Consider the following 17731-nt stretch of genomic DNA (forward strand, 5'->3'; position numbering starts at 1 on the left):
GCGAGTTATAATCTTGTCCGATTCTGCGTCTGTGAGGGATTCATTTAAGTCCTCCTCCCAGTGTCTGATGCATGGCGGTGCCAGGATGTATCTGTTCACTATGATGGCCGAGTAGATCTGCGATATGGCCCGGGCTGGTTCCTGGTCTTGTGTGCACAGCTGTTCGAACTGCGTCAGATCTCTCAGTAGGTACGGCTTTTGGGGGATTGATCTGGTGTATTGCGCGATCTGCGCTCTTGCCAGGGTGTGCGTGAACGTGTGTGGCTGTTCCGGAAAAAGTTCGTCGTCGTGCGGACGGCGAACGGCCATTGAAGGACATCCTTGGCCCGCAAGGTGGGTATGTGTTTAGTTAGACCCGGTATCGGGCCTTGATCTCCTGCCGGGAAGTCAGGGTTGCCTCTCAGCGGGAGTAAGGGGCCTGGGTCTGTCGTCAGGTAATGTTTCGTGCCATGTCTGTGCCAGATCCGCATGGTCGCTGTCACGAACGGGTTCGGTATTTGTTTGAGTCTGTATGCGGCTTTCGTGATCCACGGCAGGGTTTTTAGATCGCATTTGGCCGGGTCCATATTTTTGTCCACCGACCAGCTCATGATCCTGTTTAGGTGCATTGCTTGGTAATATTTCTCGAAATCAGGGAGCACCAGCCCCCCTCTGAGTTTGGGCAGCGTCAGTTGGGCGTACGCTATGTGCGGCGATTTGCCTTTCCATACGAACTTGCGGACCTCTGTCTTCAAAGCAGAAAAGTAGGAATCCGGGGCCGATATGGGCACCGTCTGGAAAATGAAGAGGAGTTTGGGCAGTAGTGTCATCTTGATCGCGTTCACCCTGCCCAGCCAGGAGATGTAGTATGAGTCCCAAGTGCGTAGTTCTTCAATCGCTTTTTTCAGGATTGGGACGTAATTGTGGGTATATAGATCTGCCGGGTTCGGTGTTAGCCAGACTCCCAAGTATCTCATGTGTTGGTCGCACCAGCGGTATGGGTATTGTCGCTGGAGAGCCCGTCTAAGTGTGTGGTCGATGGATAGTTCAAGGATTTCCGACTTCGAGAAGTTAATTTGAAGGTTCGAAACTCGGCCGTACGTTTCGAATTCCGACTGGATGGCTTGTAAGGTCGGTCCTGGGGTCGTGACTATGAAGAGGAGGTCGTCTGCATAGGCCAGGGTCTTGTGATGCGTCCATCCGATTGTGATCCCTTGTATGTCGTCATTTTGTCTGATTCTGTTGAGGAAGGGTTCTAGTGTTCATGCGAAGAGCAGGGGTGACAGTGCCTGGTCCCGTTATGTATCTGGAATGGGTTTGTCAGTGCTCCGTTAATCCGGATGCGTGCTGTCGGGCGCGTATATAGGGCTTTCACCCAGGAGAGGTAGTTTGGTCCGAGGTTTTGGAGTGTGCCGAACATGAGGTCCCAGTCCACACTGTCGAACGCTTTTTCAGCGTCTGTGGCATGTGCTATGATGTTCAGGGCTCTGATGGTGTTGTCCCTTACCTCCCTCCCTGGGATGAATCCCGATTGGTCCAGGTGTACTGTCGCGGGCAATAATGGTGCTAGGCGTGCTGCCAGGACACTTGCTAGGAGTTTGAGGTCTGTGTTCAAGACCGAGATCGGGCGGTAGCTCGGGCACAGCGTGGGATCCTTGCCCTCCTTAGGTAGAAGCGTGATATTTGCGGCCGTGAATTGGGCTGTTGGCGTGGCCCCTTCCAGGATGGAGTTGAGAGCCGCTTGCAGCTTCGGGAGGAGGTCTGTAGAGAAGGCCTTATAGTATGTAAGGGGGAAGCCATCGGGTCCTGGTGCCTTGCCCGTCTTTGCCTTTTTAATGGCGTGCGCCAGTTCCTCAATGGTTATGGGCGTTTCCAGGTTCTCCCTGTCCGCGTTCTCCAGTCTGGGTCCGCCTGCGGTGTCCAGGTATCGCTGGATCTCTTCGAGCTTACGAGGGCGCAGTCCCTCCGGTGCGTCGTGGCGTAGGTGGTATAACCCTTGGTAGTAAGAGAGAAACGCGGATGAAATTTGGTCCAGGAGATGTAGAAGTTGCTGTTGTGGGCCCTTGATTTTCGGGATGTATAGCTGGGACTTGCGCTGTTTTAGAAGGTTTGCCAATAGTCTCCCACATTTGTTCCCGTGTTCGTATACCACGTGTTTGAAGTGCTGGTATGTGCGCTGTATCGAGCGGTTCAGGAGTGTGGAGAGTTGTTCTCTTTTGATGAGCAGGTCCCTGTATATCTCCGCGTCCAGGGTGCGCTTGTGTCTGGCTTCTAGAGTTGCTATCTCCTCACTGAGGCAGATCGTTGTCCGGGTCGCTTCTCGCTTACGGGTGGAGCAAGTCTTGATCAGCTGTCCCCGAACCACCGCTTTATGGGCCTCCCAGCATGTCAGGGGTGTCGTGTCTCCCAGCTCATTGTCCATGAAGTAGTCTTGTATGGTCTGCCTGGTCTTGTCCACTACCAGTGCGTCCGAGAGAATCGATTCATTCAACCTCCAGGAGGTTTGTTTTGGTCTGTATAAGGGTGATTGTAATTTTATGCGGATTGGGCAGTGGTCTGACCAAGTCATGGGTAGTATCTCCGCCTCTCTGAGTAGGGTGAGGGTGTTGTGGGGCACTAGGAAATAGTCCAATCTTGAGTATGAGGAGTGTGTCGTGGAGTAGAATGTGTAGTCGTGGGTCGATGGGTGGAGTGCCCGCCAGCAGTCCGCGAGGTGGTGGTAGTGGATCGTGCGGAACGTTTTGGCTTTTCTGTTATCGGGTGTGGACCCTTGTTTGGCTGACGAATCTTGCTCTGGGTGTAGTGTCATGTTATAGGTCCCCCCTATAATCAAGGTGCCTTCTGTGAACTTCATTAGTATGTTGAGCGCAGGAAGTGGTGCTGCTTTGAGTTTGGGGCATATAGGTTGGCGAAAGGGTACGTCTGGTCTAGTATGGTGCCTTTTGTGAAGATATATCTGCCGTGGTTGCATCTGAGTGTGGCTTGTTCGATGTACGGGGTCCGGTTTGAGAAAAGAATTACTACTCCCAGTGTGTGCCGGTCTGGGTTGTTGCTAAAGTATCCCTGCCGGTAGTAGCGGTCTTGCAGTGCTGGGACTCGGCCTTCCTGGAAGTGCGTTTCCTGTAGTTTGTGTTGGGTCCATGTGTGGCTAAACTTAATCACTACTGTCTGCGTATTGACGCGTGGTGCGTCTCGCAAGCTTTCGTCTTTTTCTAGTTGTTGTGACTACTCTGGTAGTTGGGTCCTCGGGTTGTATGGGAGTGGGCATGTTTGCCACCATCCATGTGTTACCGGTGGTGCTGTGTGCTCGCGAGGCGTGTTACAGCCTGCTGTTGACTGTGTGCCGCGCAGGGGCTCGGTCTGGCGTCGCGTGGGTGTGTCGTGTGCGGTAGTGCGGGAAGGGGTCTTCCTTCAATTTGCGGTCCCCCCCCCCTGCCTCCCTCTACCCCCCTCTTGCGGATGTGTTAAAGTGTCAGTGCTGTGTGTGGTGCGTGGGCCTGTTGGTGTCTGTTGGTGTCCCTGTGTTCTGTGTATTGGTCTGTGTACCAGTGCGGGTGTGTTCCCGCTTGAGCCATATCTGTCTTGAGTCTTCGGTTCTGCTTTCAGCTTAGCGTCCGTGGTGATATCTGGGAGAGTACCTTGGGAATCAGCCCTCCCCTGTTCGCTGCAGCCTCCCGTCTCCCCCTCCCAACCCCCCGTTTCAGAGTCCTCCCCTGGTATGTCCGCACTGTTGAGGTGATCTATGCATCCCGTCCCCCTCCCAAAATCAGCCTGGTTCCGGCCGTGCTGGGTGTGGGGTATCGATGTGGCTCATGCCTTTATGCTAGCCCAGTGCCATACGGATTCTGATCTCCCCTCCCCCCTTCCCCCCACCCAAATCCCCGGAGGTTCAGTCTAAGTCAGTCAATCGTCCCCATGCATAGTACTCACAGTCTGTCGTAGTTGTCTGCGTTGAAGTGGATTTTCTTCTTGCCACCAAGGCAGTGTGGTGCGGTTTTATATTTCGTGTCTGGCTTGGTCAGGGCGCCCATCGCGACGGCGTTGTTGCTGTGGTCTTTGCTGGTCCGGGTTGCGTCGTTGTTGCTGCTGGGGTCTGTTAGGTTGCGTGAGGAATGACCTCGCCAGCCAGTTGGGGACCGTCACCAGTGGGAGGCCCAGGGTGCGTAGAAATGGAGGGACGTCTTCAGGTTTCCTTATGATCAGGTGTTCTGGGCCGTGCCGAGCGGAGAGGGAGAAGGGGTATCCCCAGCGGTACTGTATGCCGGCATGTTGCAGGGCTGTGGTGATGGGGCGTAGTGCACGCCTGGCTTGAAGTGTGTAGCGGGAAAGGTCTTGGTATATTGTGATCGATTGGCCTTCCATACGGACGGTGCCCATGCGTCTTGCTGTGCGCAGTATTTCTTCCTTCAGTTGGAAATTATCCAGGCAGCACACTATATCTCTTGGCTGTCCCTCGGTGTGGGCGGAGGGCGCAATGCGCGGTGGGCTCTGACTAGACCCAATCTGGGCATGTTTTGATTGCCCAGTACCTGGCTGAAGATCTGTCTAAGGAGCTCTGGGATGTTTTCGGCTGGGCCCCCCTCCCTGACGCCGCGGATCCGCAGGTTCATCCTGCGTCCGCGATTATCTAGGTCGTCCACCCACGTGGTCAGGTGGGCCATGTCTGCTTCTTGGGTGGTCACTGAAGCATTAGTCTGTTCGAGGTCTGTGCGGAGCGCCTTGGTTTCAGCCTCCGCCACAGACATCCGTGCCTCCACGTTGGAGAGGTCTGCCCGTATTTGGGCCACTTCCTCTACGACCACGCGGCCCAGGCGGTCCGCACCCGTTAGTAACCAAACAGTAGAGTCTACATCCGTGGCCGGTCCTCTCTACGAGAAAGTGTCACTCAAAACATGTCCTCTGTATCCAGCTCAGTATTGGGCTAACAAATCTAATAACAAATCAGTGTCCGGTTCCATATATGAGAGGGGTTTGCTCTCTATTCGTGAAAATAAAATATAATTCTCGGATCGAGGTGATGGAGGACTGCACCCTCTTGTAACCCAAACTAGAGTCCCTTGGGGACTCAGGGTGACCAACTGTAGGGCTAAACCATTTGGTAATATCAGCATAAGACTGAGATCCTGAGGTGGGTCTCTCTGATCATGAGACCTCACTCTGAATCGATCACCTGAGATGGAAGCAACTGGTAATAAACCAGACCGATGGAAGATGGAATAGTGTAGTAAACAACCTCGGGCCGCGTCCATCCTAAATGACAGAAAGGGATGGTGAGAATATGTAACCTTCGGAAACAATGATGGAAACTACCAACTGACCGCCCAGATCCTGTGCGCGCACACGGGGTCCAGGAGGACCGTCGGTAGCCTGAGGAAAGCTGGAGATGTTCTCCACAATCCACGAGAGCCCGGGAGGTCGGAGGAGGTCAAGTCAGGCCTCTCGACGACCCGAGCGATAGGACAATTGGAAGGCTCGAAAAACCAAGAATGACAAATAATGTAGATAACGGTAAATACGTACCTCAGGGCTCTTTGGAGATGTGCCGCCACCGGGTTGGAGTAAACCGTGGTGGCGCGCCCGGGGATCCTCATAAAAAACCTTGCCCCTGAGGGCATGAGGTTTAGGGTTTACTGGTGTCCTCTTGGATAGTAAGGAAGTAGTGGTTGCCTGGACACCCACCCATCTCCATGTCAATAGTGGTTACTGGGCTTTTCTCAGTGACATCCTTCCAGGCCAAAAAGGGGTTTCGGGCCCAGATAGCTTAGGCCTAACAAAGGGCACAGATAGAGCAGGCTAGTCAGAAGGGCATGGACAAAGCAAACCAATCAAATGGGCACAGACCTAGCAGGCCAATCACTGGGGCACAGACATAGCAGGCCAATCTATGGGGCACAGGAGTAGCGGGGAGAAGTGTACTCTGAGAAGTACACAGTCATAAAAACTCACAGAAATCTGTGATCCACATTGCCATACAACTCACAGCAAACTGTGATATATACACTGTATTGAAACACAGTAATCTGAGGTGTAAACTGTTACAAACACTCACAGCAAACTGTGATATATACACTGTCCTAGGAAATACAGTGATCTTTAAAGTAAACTGTCATAAGCACCCACAGCAAGCTGTGATATATACCCTGTATTGAAACCCAGTAATCTGAGGTGTAAACTGACCCAAACACTGATATCTACACTGTCATAGGAAATAGTGATCTGTGATATGAACTGTCCTCTCAGTAGAGGAAGCACGGTAAACCTGATGAAATCAGCCGGCGCAGACAGCAGGGTAATGCTAGCCAAGATCCTATCACCGTGAATGGAGGAGGGGTCGCAAGCAGGCGCACCCTCCTCTACCCGGTCGGAGGCCCGTGGCTCTAGAAGGAGCCGATCGCGGTGAGACGGCCACGTGCAGTATACTCATGAAGGAGCTCGGGGAATCAGAGGAGGCAGCCAGACGGCTAGTCTCCTGAAACCCCTAACACTTGTAGCCAGCAGATAGCAATGGCAGACACATGGTGTAAGAGGGTGGGGGGGGAGGGGAAGCAACTGAAAGGGATCCCCAAGAACTCCCCTAGAACCACCACATGAAAGAAAAAAATCCCCGAGGGTACAGGGGAAGGAGACAGTCAGAAGGGTAGTAATCCCCAAACTAAGTCTAAGATATAGCTGAACACAATATATATATAATATATAAATAGTAAATATAATATATAAAATATAACTACAGTATATATAAAACATGAATAATAAATATAATATGATACTAAATATAATAAATATATAACTAAATACTGTGTACATAAAATATAAATAATAAATATACTATGATACCAAAAAATAAATCCTAAATAAGTCATACTAAATCCCAAAGCCACCCACTATAAGCAGTGGTACTCTGACCTGTACTGATGCGGAGCTGCAAAGAAAGAGGGAATGATGCATGGGGAGGGGAGTTTTATAGTACCTAACTTTTTTCTGATTGGTTGTTTTTCTGTGCTGCTGTGGAGTTCTAGTAAAGTGAGACTAAAGCAAATATGAAGCCTCCTGTCATGTTATAACATTTAAAAATGTTTTACTGTATGCTGTTCCTTAATCTGTATTTTGATAAAATTATCAATAATATGAAGTATGTAAACATTAAATACCATATGGAAAAAATGTTATAACCTGATAGATCTGTAAGCCTTCTATTTAGGACAACATTATTTTCACACATCTTTAGCAGGTCTTCACCAACATCTGGAAAAAAAAATACAGCCAGAAATAAAATCTATGGTTTTACATTTAACCAAACCAACAAATTTAGAAAACCCAAATTGGATTTGATCATTATCTAACATTAACATTGTAATTTAATTCAATTGGATCATTAGGTTAAATGATTTTTAATGCAAAATTGATTTTGATGTATACTTAATTGTACATGTCATCCAAGCTTTTATGAAATCATATTGATACCTTCCAAAATAATATCCACTTGTCCACTTAATTTTAATTTTTTTTTACTTCTTTGCAGCCGTTTGAATAAGGTATATTTGTGTAAAGGGTGCCAACATTGCAAGTAGCCATTAAAGAACGTTTTTCAATTTAACATCCTTTAGACTCAGTGGCAATATGATTTTAGCAAATAAATTTTTTTTTTCGGTTTAATAACTTTTTCAATTTTTAATTAAGACACTACAACCCGTAAAGGTCTTTATGTAATGTTTGAAATTACACCTTTTTTATAATTATGGGTTTTTATGAAGATCTCCCTCTAATAAAATTATATTGTTTATTTTTTATATAGAAATCTTGTTCGTGTTATCCCTTACATTTTTAGCAATAGGTACCTTTATTGATATATCTTTCCCATAATTTTTCATAATTATAAATGATGGTGTTTGAATAAAAAATAAGAAGGCTTGCTTATATTTTATGATATTAATAGTAGTTTGTCTCCCCCTTTTCGCTCATTGTAACAGAGGAAACTGTATTCATACTTCCCATTATTTTCATTTCCTGGTCACAGGCCATGGCATCACAACAATGGGTAGCTCCTCCCTATCCTAATTAGACAGGAACTAATTTAAATAAAGGTATATATAACCCCTCCTTCCTCAGTCTGGTTTCCAGAAATATCCCAAGGTGGGTTCTTTGTGCTGCCATGGCCTATGACCAGGAAAAGAAAATTACGGGAAGTATGAATAAAGTTTCCTCTTTCCTGGCCATACCCATGGCAGCACAACAATGGGTAATACCCAAGCAATAATCAAGGGATGGAAATAAAAACGCAGACTCTGATTTATCAAATGCAAGTGTATTCACGCACACAAAACGTGACAGACTACCAGTAATCAAACATATAACGGAAGCAGAAAGAACAGTTTTACCAAACTTATTAAATTGACCAGCATTCACGTCTATTTGATAATGTCTAATAAAGGTGTTGGTTGAAGACCAAGTGGCTGCTTTACAAATCAGTTCTAGGGGCACTTTAGCAGCTGCTACCCAGGAGGAAGAAAGGGACCTTGTGGAATGGGCTTTCAGTCCTTCTGGTACTGGGACTCCTGAACCCTTGTAAGCCTGGATGATAGCTGATACGATCTGTGAAGAAATTACAAAGTTATTTTGTTTATTTAGCTTTTTCCATTCTGTAGCTGTAACTACCAAACACCGACCACCCTCCTGGCTCATTATCCTCAAAGAGAACAGACAATTAAGTGCTCTCCCTGTGTGGCTGCCGTTCGTACAGTCGGCGGCCATCTTGTTCGCACGAAAGTAGGGAGCGGGACTTGGTCGTCGAGTGTCTGGAACTAAAATCGGACACTCTACTTCCTTAACACCGGTCAAACTGTACGAACGCCTGCTTCTTTTTCCCGAACAGCCAGGAGAGCGCTGTTCGGTAGTTTGGTTCCCATGAACCAGGGGAACAATCGCTACTATGAGCCAGGGGGTGCAGGCCTTCAGCGTGTACTCTGCCAACCTCTGCCAGTGTACTTTGCCACTCATATCTGGTGTCTCAATAGCGTGCCTTTAAAAAGAAAAAAAAAGATTTTAACTGTAAGCTAATAGCAGTTAGTTGTCTGCAAGCGTCTGGGTGTCAAGCCTTCAGCGTGTACTCTGACAACCTCTGCAAGTGCACTTTGCCACTCATATCTGGTGTCTCTATAGCGTGCCTTTAAAAAGAAAAAAGTTTTTCACTGTAAGCTAATAGCAGTCAGTGTCCTTAAAGTTGGTGTCAGGCCTTCAGCGTGTACTCTGCCAACCTCTGCAAGTGTACTTTGCCACTCATATCTGGTGTCTCTATAGCGTGCCTTTAAAAAGAAAAAAGTTTTTCACTGTAAGCTAATAGCAGTTAGTTGTCTGCAAGCTTCTGGGTGTCAGGCCTTCAGCGTGTACTCTGCCAACCTCTGCCATTGTACTTTGCCACTCATATCTGGTGTCACAATAGCGTGCCTTTAAAAAGAAAAAAAAGTTTTTCACTGTAAGCTAATAGCAGTCAGTGTCCTTAAAGCGGGTGTCAGGCCTTCAGCGTGTACTCTGCCAACCTCTGCAAGTGCACAATGCCACTCATATCTGGTTTCACAATAGCGTTGATTTAAAAACATTTTTTTTTTCACTGTTATAGATTGAATAGCAGTAAGTTGTCTTCAAGCGGGTGTGTCAGGCCTACAGCGTGTACTCTGCCAACCTCTGCCACTGCACCGTGCCACTCATATTTGGTCGCACAGTAGCTTGCATGCATAGTACCACTAATCCAAAAAAAATGACAGGCAGAGGCAAGCCACCCCGCAGGGGCCATCGTGGTCGTGGTGCTGTGATTTCCTTTTGCCCTAGAATAATGCCCAGTTTTCAGAGGCCACGTACCCTGAACTTGAAAAGTTCTGAGGACATAGTTGACTGGCTAACACAGGACACCCAATCTTCTACAGCTTCCGCTCGGAACCTTGACGCACCATCCTCCTCCAGCTTAGCTTCGGGCACCTCTCAAGATACCACTCACCCGCCTGCCTAGCAGTAGCACCACAGCCGCTTCACTTGGTATGTCAGAGCAGTTATTTACACATCCGTTTGAAGAAATGAGTGATGCACAACCATTATTGCCAGAGGATGTAGATAACAGGGATATATCTGATGATGATGTTGTAACCGCTGCTGCTTCCTTTGCTGAGTTGTCAGATACAAGTAAAGCGGTTGATGATGACGATGCGTCCATGTCACGTGGGTGCCCGTCGGCAAGAAGAAGAACAGGGCGAAAGTTCAGATGGGGAGACAGAGAGGAGGAGGAGGAGACGAGTTGGAAGCAGAGGGAGGTCGTCGCAAGGAGCTAGTGGCACAGTCAGACAGCATGCATCAGCACCCGGGGTCAGCCCGACAGCACGCCAATCAAAGCATGCTGTGTCCACCACCAGAATGCCGTCATTGCAGAGCTCAGCAGTGTGGAATTTTTTTTTGTGTGTCTGCCTCTGACAACAGCGATGCCATTTGCAACCTGTGCCAAAAGAAACTGAGTCGTAAGAAGTCCAACACCCACCTAGGTACAACTGCTTTGCGTAGGCACATGATCGCACATCACAAAAGCCTATGGGATTAACACATGAGTACAAGCAGCACACAAACTCAAAGCTGCCATCCTCCTCCTGGTCCAGCATCTTCAGCCACGTCAACCACTGCTTTCCTCCTTGCCCCCTCAACCATCCGCCACTCCGTCTCTCGCCTTGAGCAGTTCCCGCTCATCTGCCCACAGTCTGGTGTCTGTCAAGGACATGTTTGAGAGTAAGAAGCCAATGTCAGAAAGCCACCCCCTTGCCCAGCGTCTGACAGCTGGCTTATCTGAACTATTAGCCCGCCAGCTTTTACCATACAAGCTGGTGGAGTCTGAGGCGTTCAACAAATTTTTAGCTATTTGGACACCGTAGTGGAAGGTACCCGGACGAAATTTCTTTGCACAAAAGGCAATCCCCAACCTGTACTCGATTGTGCAAAAGGAAGTAATGGCATGTCTGGCACACAGTGTTGGGGCAAGGGTCCATCTGACCACTGATACCTGGTCTGCAAAGCATATCAGGGCAGGTATATAACCTACACTGCGCATTGGGTAAACCTGCTGACGGCTGCCAAGCATGAAATGCGTGGCTCTGCAAAGGAGTTGGTGACACCGCCACGACTTGCAGGCAGGCCTGCTGGCACCTCCTACTCCATCCTCTTCCATAACCTCCTCGGCTGAGTCCTCTTCTGCTGCTGCGTCTTGCTCCACATCAACGGCACACCCCCAGCTCCCCAGGTACTATTCCACATCCCAGATACGGCAGTGTCACGCCATCTTGAGTTTGACTTGCTTGAAAGCAGAGAGTCACACCGGACAAGCACTCCTGTCCGCCCTGAACGCACAGGTGGAAAAGTGGCTGACTCCACAGCAACTGGATATCGGCAAAGTGGTTTCTGACAACAGAACAAATTTGTTGGCGGCATTGAAATTGGGCAAGTTGACACATGTGCCGTGCATGGCACATGTGTGTAATCTGATCGTACAACGCTTTGTGCATAAGTACACAGGCTTACAGGACGTCCTGAAGCAGGCCAAGAAGGTGTGTGGCCATTTCAGGCGTTCCTACACGGCCATGGCGCACTAGTCAGTCGAACTGAAGGCACCATCAGCGACATCATACCATTTGTTTCCTGGAGCGTGCCCTGCGAAGAGTGCTGGATCAGCGTGAAGAGGAAGAGTTGTGGTCACCATCACCACCAGAAACAGCCTTATCAGCATCGCTTGCTGGACCTGCGGCAACGCTGGAAGAGGATTATGAGGAAGAGGAGTCAGAGGAGGAATGTGGCTTTGAGGAGGAGGAGGAAGACCAACCACAACAGGCATCCCAGGGTGCTCGTTGTCACCTATCTTGTACCCGTGGCTGGGGGGAAGAACATACCTTCAGTGAGATCACTGAGGAGGAGGAAAGGGAAATGAGTAGCTCGGCATCCAACCTTGTGCAAGTGGGGTCTTTCATGCTGTCGTGCCTGTTGAGGGACCCTCGTATAAAAAGGCTGAAGGAGAACGAACTGTACTGGGTGTCCACGCTACTATACCCCTGGTATAAGCAGAAAGTGGAGGAAATGTTAAATTACAACAAGTCGGAAAAGATGCAGCATTTGCAAAATAAATTAAAAATTATGCTTTACACAGCGTATAAGAGTGATGTCACAGCACAACGGGAATCTAACAGGGGAAGAGGTGAAAGTCATCCTCCTCCTCCCACGACCATGCCGGCAAGGACAGGACGCTTTAAAGACGTGTTGTTGATGGAGGACATGCGGACATGAACCCCTTGACTACTGGGTGTGCAGGCTTGACCTGTGGCCTGAGCTATCCCAATTTGTGATAGAACGTCTGGCCTGCCCTGCTTCAAGTGTCCTGTCAGAAAGGGCCTTCAGTGCAGCAGGAGGTATTGTCACTGAGAAGAGAAGTCGCCTAGGTCAAAAAAGTCTAGATTACCTCCCCTTTATTAAGATGAATGAGGGATGGATCCCGAAGGGACTGACACTGGGCGATACATTCGACTAAAAAAGGCCTGATGAGATGAGCTGCCTTGGGCTAAAAATGGTCCACACGCTGCTGTATTTTAGCTCTGAATGCCGGTTGACTTGCGTGACTTATCCGCCACCAACTAGGGTTCAAGCCGCAATGTTTTAGGGCACTTTCTGCCTGGGAAACAAACATCAATTTTTATGGCTGCAACAATACCTAATTTTTCAGGCATGTGTACATGCCTAATTCTTCGGCACTCTGGTGCTGCACTGTGGCTTCAAAAACCAAACAAAAAAAAAGGCACATAACAGGGATTAAACTGATAGGAATAGTACTACTTAACACACCACTCCTATCTGGTGGCACATTAGATTGCACGCGCAGTGCCCCAAATTTGAAGTAGGAGGACCGACCAAGCATCTTGTTCCATCTCCCGGTTCCTAAAATTGATGCCATATACATGTCCCCTGATAGGGCGCCAGCTCGTTATTCTCTTGGGCGCCAGCTCGTTATTCTCTTTTTCACTTCACTAGGGACACTTTACTGCACTATGGGCACTTAGACCCACTCTTTGTCTTGCACACTGTTATTCCTAGCCAGCATCTGTGATGGGAAATCAGGCAGTCATCTAAACGTTTAGATTGAGCTTTAGCTTAGAACACCCTTGAAGGTGTTTAAGGAGATTAGGGCTAGTTTAAAGGATTCTTCTTAGACCTCTCTGAGTCTTTATAGCCCTTCTACCTATCCAGCATTCTGGAAACTAGCTAAGAGAAAGGATGGCTGTGTGTCAGTGATACATTTAACTTTATATCACCTTATTGACACTTTATCACTCCGGTCTCCATACTCTCTGCCTATACCCATCTATTTAGAGGGAATTTCCTTGCCAGTGCCAATATTATACAATAGGTAATAGTATTACCATTATTACACAATTAGGTCTCTGAGGACAGGTGCCAATCCATATCTGCCAAGTGACCATATGTAGGGGGAACAGCCCCTATTCTACTCTGTGTCAGTGTGTATCAGGGGCTCTGAGGACTTGTGTCAATCCATATCTGCCAAGTGACCCTATGTAGGGGGAACAGTCTCTATTCTGCTCTGTGTCAGTGTGTATCATGATCTCTGAGGACAGGTGTCAATCCATATCTGCCAAGTGACCCTATGTAGGGGGAACAGTCCCTATTCTGCTCTGTGTCAGTGTGTATCATGGTCTCTGAGGACAGGTGTCAATCCATATCTGCCAAGTGACCCTATGTAGGGGGAACAGTCCCAATTCTTCTCTGTGTCAGTGTGTATCCGGTTCCCTGAGGACAGGTGTCAATCCATATCTGCCAAGTGACCCTATGTAGGGGGAACAGTCTCTATTCTGCTCTGTGACAGTGTGTATCATGATCTCTAAGGACAGGTGTCAATCCATATCTGCCAAGTGACCCTATGTAGGAGGAACAGTCTCTATTCTGCTCTATGTCAGTGTGTATCATGGTCTCGGAGGACAGGTGTCAATCCAAATCTGCCAAGTGACCCTATGTAGGGGGAACAGTACCTATTCTGCTCTGTGTCAGTGTGTATCAGGGATCCTTAGGATAGGTGTCAATCCATACCTGCCAAGTGACCCTATGTAGGGTGAACAGTCCCTATTCTGCTCTGTGTCAGTGTGTATCATGATATCTGAGGACAGATGTCAATCCATATCTGCCAAGTGACCCTATGTAGGGGGAACAGTCCCTATTCTGCTCTGTGTCAGTGTGTATCAGGGGCTCTGAGGACAGGTGTCAATCCATATCTGCCAAGTGACCCTATGTAGGGGGAACAGTACCTATTCTGCTCTGTGTCAGTGTGTATCAGGGATCCTTAGGATAGGTGTCAATCCATACCTGCCAAGAGACCCTATGTAGGGGGAACAGTCCCTATTCTTCTCTGTGTCAGTGTGTATCAGGTTCCCTGAGGACAGGTGTCAATCCATATCTGCCAAGTGACCCTATGTAGGGGGAACAGTCCCTATTCTGCTCTGTGTCAGTGTGTATCAGGGATCCTTAGGATAGGTGTCAATCCATACCTGCCAAGTGACCCTATGTAGGGTGAACAGTCCCTATTCTGCTCTGTGTCAGTGTGTATCATGATATCTGAGGACAGATGTCAATCCATATCTGCCAAGTGACCCTATGTAGGGGGAACAGTCCCTATTCTGCTCTGTGTCAGTGTGTATCAGGGGCTCTGAGGACAGGTGTCAATCCATATCTGCCAAGTGACCCTATGTAGGGGGAACAGTACCTATTCTGCTCTGTGTCAGTGTGTATCAGGGATCCTTAGGATAGGTGTCAATCCATACCTGCCAAGAGACCCTATGTAGGGGGAACAGTCCCTATTCTTCTCTGTGTCAGTGTGTATCAGGTTCCCTGAGGACAGGTGTCAATCCATATCTGCCAAGTGACCCTATGTAGGGGGAACAGTCCCTATTCTGCTCTGTGTCCGTGTGTATCAGGGTCTCTGAGGAAAGGTGTCAATCCATATGTCAAGGTGTCAATATGTCATATGTCAGGTGTCAATCCATATCCATTGTGATTTAGGAATGTTAGGTGATTTATGCCCTTTATGGATTAAAACCAGACTCTGCATCAACTGTGTCATTTTCCATGGGAGTTTTGCAATGTATCCCCCTCCGGCATGCCACAGTCCAGGTGTTAGTCCCCTTGAAATAACTTTTCCATCACTTTTGTGGCCAGAAAGAGTCCCTGTGGGTTTTAAAATTCGCCTGCCCATTGAAGTCAATGGCGGATCGCCCGGTTCGCGAAAGTTCGCGTCCGCAATTCCTGAACCGAAAAGTTTGTGTTCGCGACATCACTACATAGCAGTTGGCACCTGTGTTTTTCCAGCATTTAAAGTCTGCAAAGGACATATGGAAATGGTTTTCAAATTTACTCCAGGCAACAGTTTTCCCTATAAACTGACCTCTTAGTTTGACTTGTGAGGGTATTGCCCCAGAATTACAATATTGTTGAAGTAACTCTTAGCTATTGATCACTGGTTTAAATATAGCAGCTTGTTATCTGGTAGTTTCTAGTGTAGAAAATATCAATCTGTTTTCTATCACTTAGATCTGTGTAACAAGTGTTGTAGGTGTGAAACGATATTACAAGTGACCGATGTAGTAATTTCGAATCAAAGTTACGCTTCGATTTTACTCTCAGATATGAGGTGAACACCCCAAATATACTATTTGGCACCCCCCCCCCCCCCCCCCAAAAAAAAGACTTTTTAAAACTCCAATGTAAGCAGCAGATTAGCAGCAAAACAATTAGAATGTTTACAAGTGCGCAAAAGGCACACTATTAGACGCTTCGATTTGACTCTCACATATGAATTAGAGGCCCCAAAATGAACTATTTAGCAGATTAGCCGCAAAACAATTACAATGTTTACAATTGCGCAGTAAGCACACTATTAGAAGCTTCGATTTGACTCTCCGATATGAAGAACAGGCCCGTAAAATGTACTATTTAGCAGATTAGCAGCAAAACAATTAGAATGTTTACCACTGCGCAGTAAGCGCACTATTTGACGCTTCTATTTGACTCTAAGATATGAAGTGCACGCCCCAAAATGTACTAGTTTGGGGGGCGGAGCCTAGCAGCCAACTGGAACAGACGCACGTTCAACGAGCTCCTCATCCACAGTTATTATAAACGCACGTTTCGCAAAAATAAGCAGAAAATCGATTCCAAAGACCCACCAGAGCCATGGGAAGAAAAACAAATAAACAGAAGCCAGACAAGCCTAAATTGGGACCCTATTCTGCCAGGCACAAGACACACGAGGGGCCAAGATGGTCGCCAACATGGCAGGGTACTCCGACTCATCGGACGAACGAGTCTAGATGAGTACACCAGCGGAATGTTCGCCCCACTGATTCAACCGCCCGCACCCAAAAAGCAGCCTGAACCGGTCACTACAGACACGCTGAGAACAATGCTGGGCGGCCTACAGCGGGTGCTCCAGGCAGACGTTGCACAGCTCCAGGCAACATCACCTACAGATGGCGCACACCAAGGGCAAAACAACCTGATTCACACAGTTAAAGACCTACCGGAGGCTGAGCGGCTGCTGCACACACTAGGCCTGCCAGAGAACTCTCTTGCGCCAAAAGACCCGGCGGATGCCAATAGCATAAAGCACAGATGGGACCCAGCAAGGATCACGCCATTCGTGCCACTAACGAGGCAGCCAAACAACCCTGCAGAGAAGCTCGGGGAACCACGCGGCACTACACCGTCCCAGGAGGCGCAGTGACAGCGACTCACAGCCGCTCCTGCTCACCATCAGACTTTATTTTTCTTTGTACTCAGTTTTCTTTCTTCTCATTGACTTTTATTTATACATGGTGGCATTACACTGCTGGATGCTTTGGAGATCGTGCCAAACCGGGACTTTTGACTGCTCAGCGAGAGGGACTCATAAGGGACTTCACAAGGACTCACGGTAACTCCCTCAGATGCCCCAGGGCGCCCAGCTGTACTGAGACAGTCAATACCCGCACCCAGAGACTTTCAGTCCACCATGCAGGCCAGCCCGTGAGAACCCCTGATGGGGATCACAGTTTATAATTGCGTTATGGACACACTTGTTTTTTCCAAGTAAATGTGAATATGGATAGAATGTAACAACACAGAGACAAACCTGACCGCACAGCATGATATACAAGCTCAATTAGGCACAAAACATGCCATAGGGCACTGGTCTTTACACCTGGTTTACAAGAGGCCCGGCGGGGCACTTTCTTAAACTCATTAGCCCATATATCTATGGCACAACTTACTTGGGAGCTGCATACAGCCTAGCCACTACTGCAAGGCATAACGAGCTTGCACACAACCCACATCGACAAAGCTGGGCTGACACGGCTCATCACACCTCACTTAACCTTACCTTGACAGTATAGCGGCCTAGCCGAGCATGAGTAATCTCTTAAGGAATTATCACACAATTTACTTAAGTATTACTTCCAAGCTGACCACAACTACACGGTTACCATTAATATTGCACTAAACACACGGTGGCGTAAGACACACTAACGAAGTTGTCGATACTCACTTCTATTCTGACAACAGAATCGTTTAGTTATCCTTGTTATCTGAAAAATATCAAAATGTGCACACTTCTATGCCGCAGTCTAACCTCTGCTATTAATGGAATACGCCACTGTGGCGTCTATTACTTATTTGTACTAATCGGCCCAACTAAAAT

General features: G+C 48.0%; 1 protein-coding gene across 1 annotated transcript in view; it reads right to left on the reverse strand.

The window, feature by feature from the left end:
• The window catches only part of METTL22 (methyltransferase 22, Kin17 lysine), a 388543-nt gene that overhangs the window by 285356 nt on the left and 85456 nt on the right, over positions 1-17731 (reverse strand). The window contains exon 5 of the mRNA XM_063429464.1: positions 7150-7221. Coding sequence (XP_063285534.1) covers positions 7150-7221 — 72 coding nt within the window. The remainder of the gene's footprint in view (positions 1-7149; positions 7222-17731) is intronic.

This window comes from Pelobates fuscus, chromosome 8 (assembly GCF_036172605.1).
Source record: "Pelobates fuscus isolate aPelFus1 chromosome 8, aPelFus1.pri, whole genome shotgun sequence".
Lineage (NCBI taxonomy): Eukaryota > Metazoa > Chordata > Amphibia > Anura > Pelobatidae > Pelobates > Pelobates fuscus.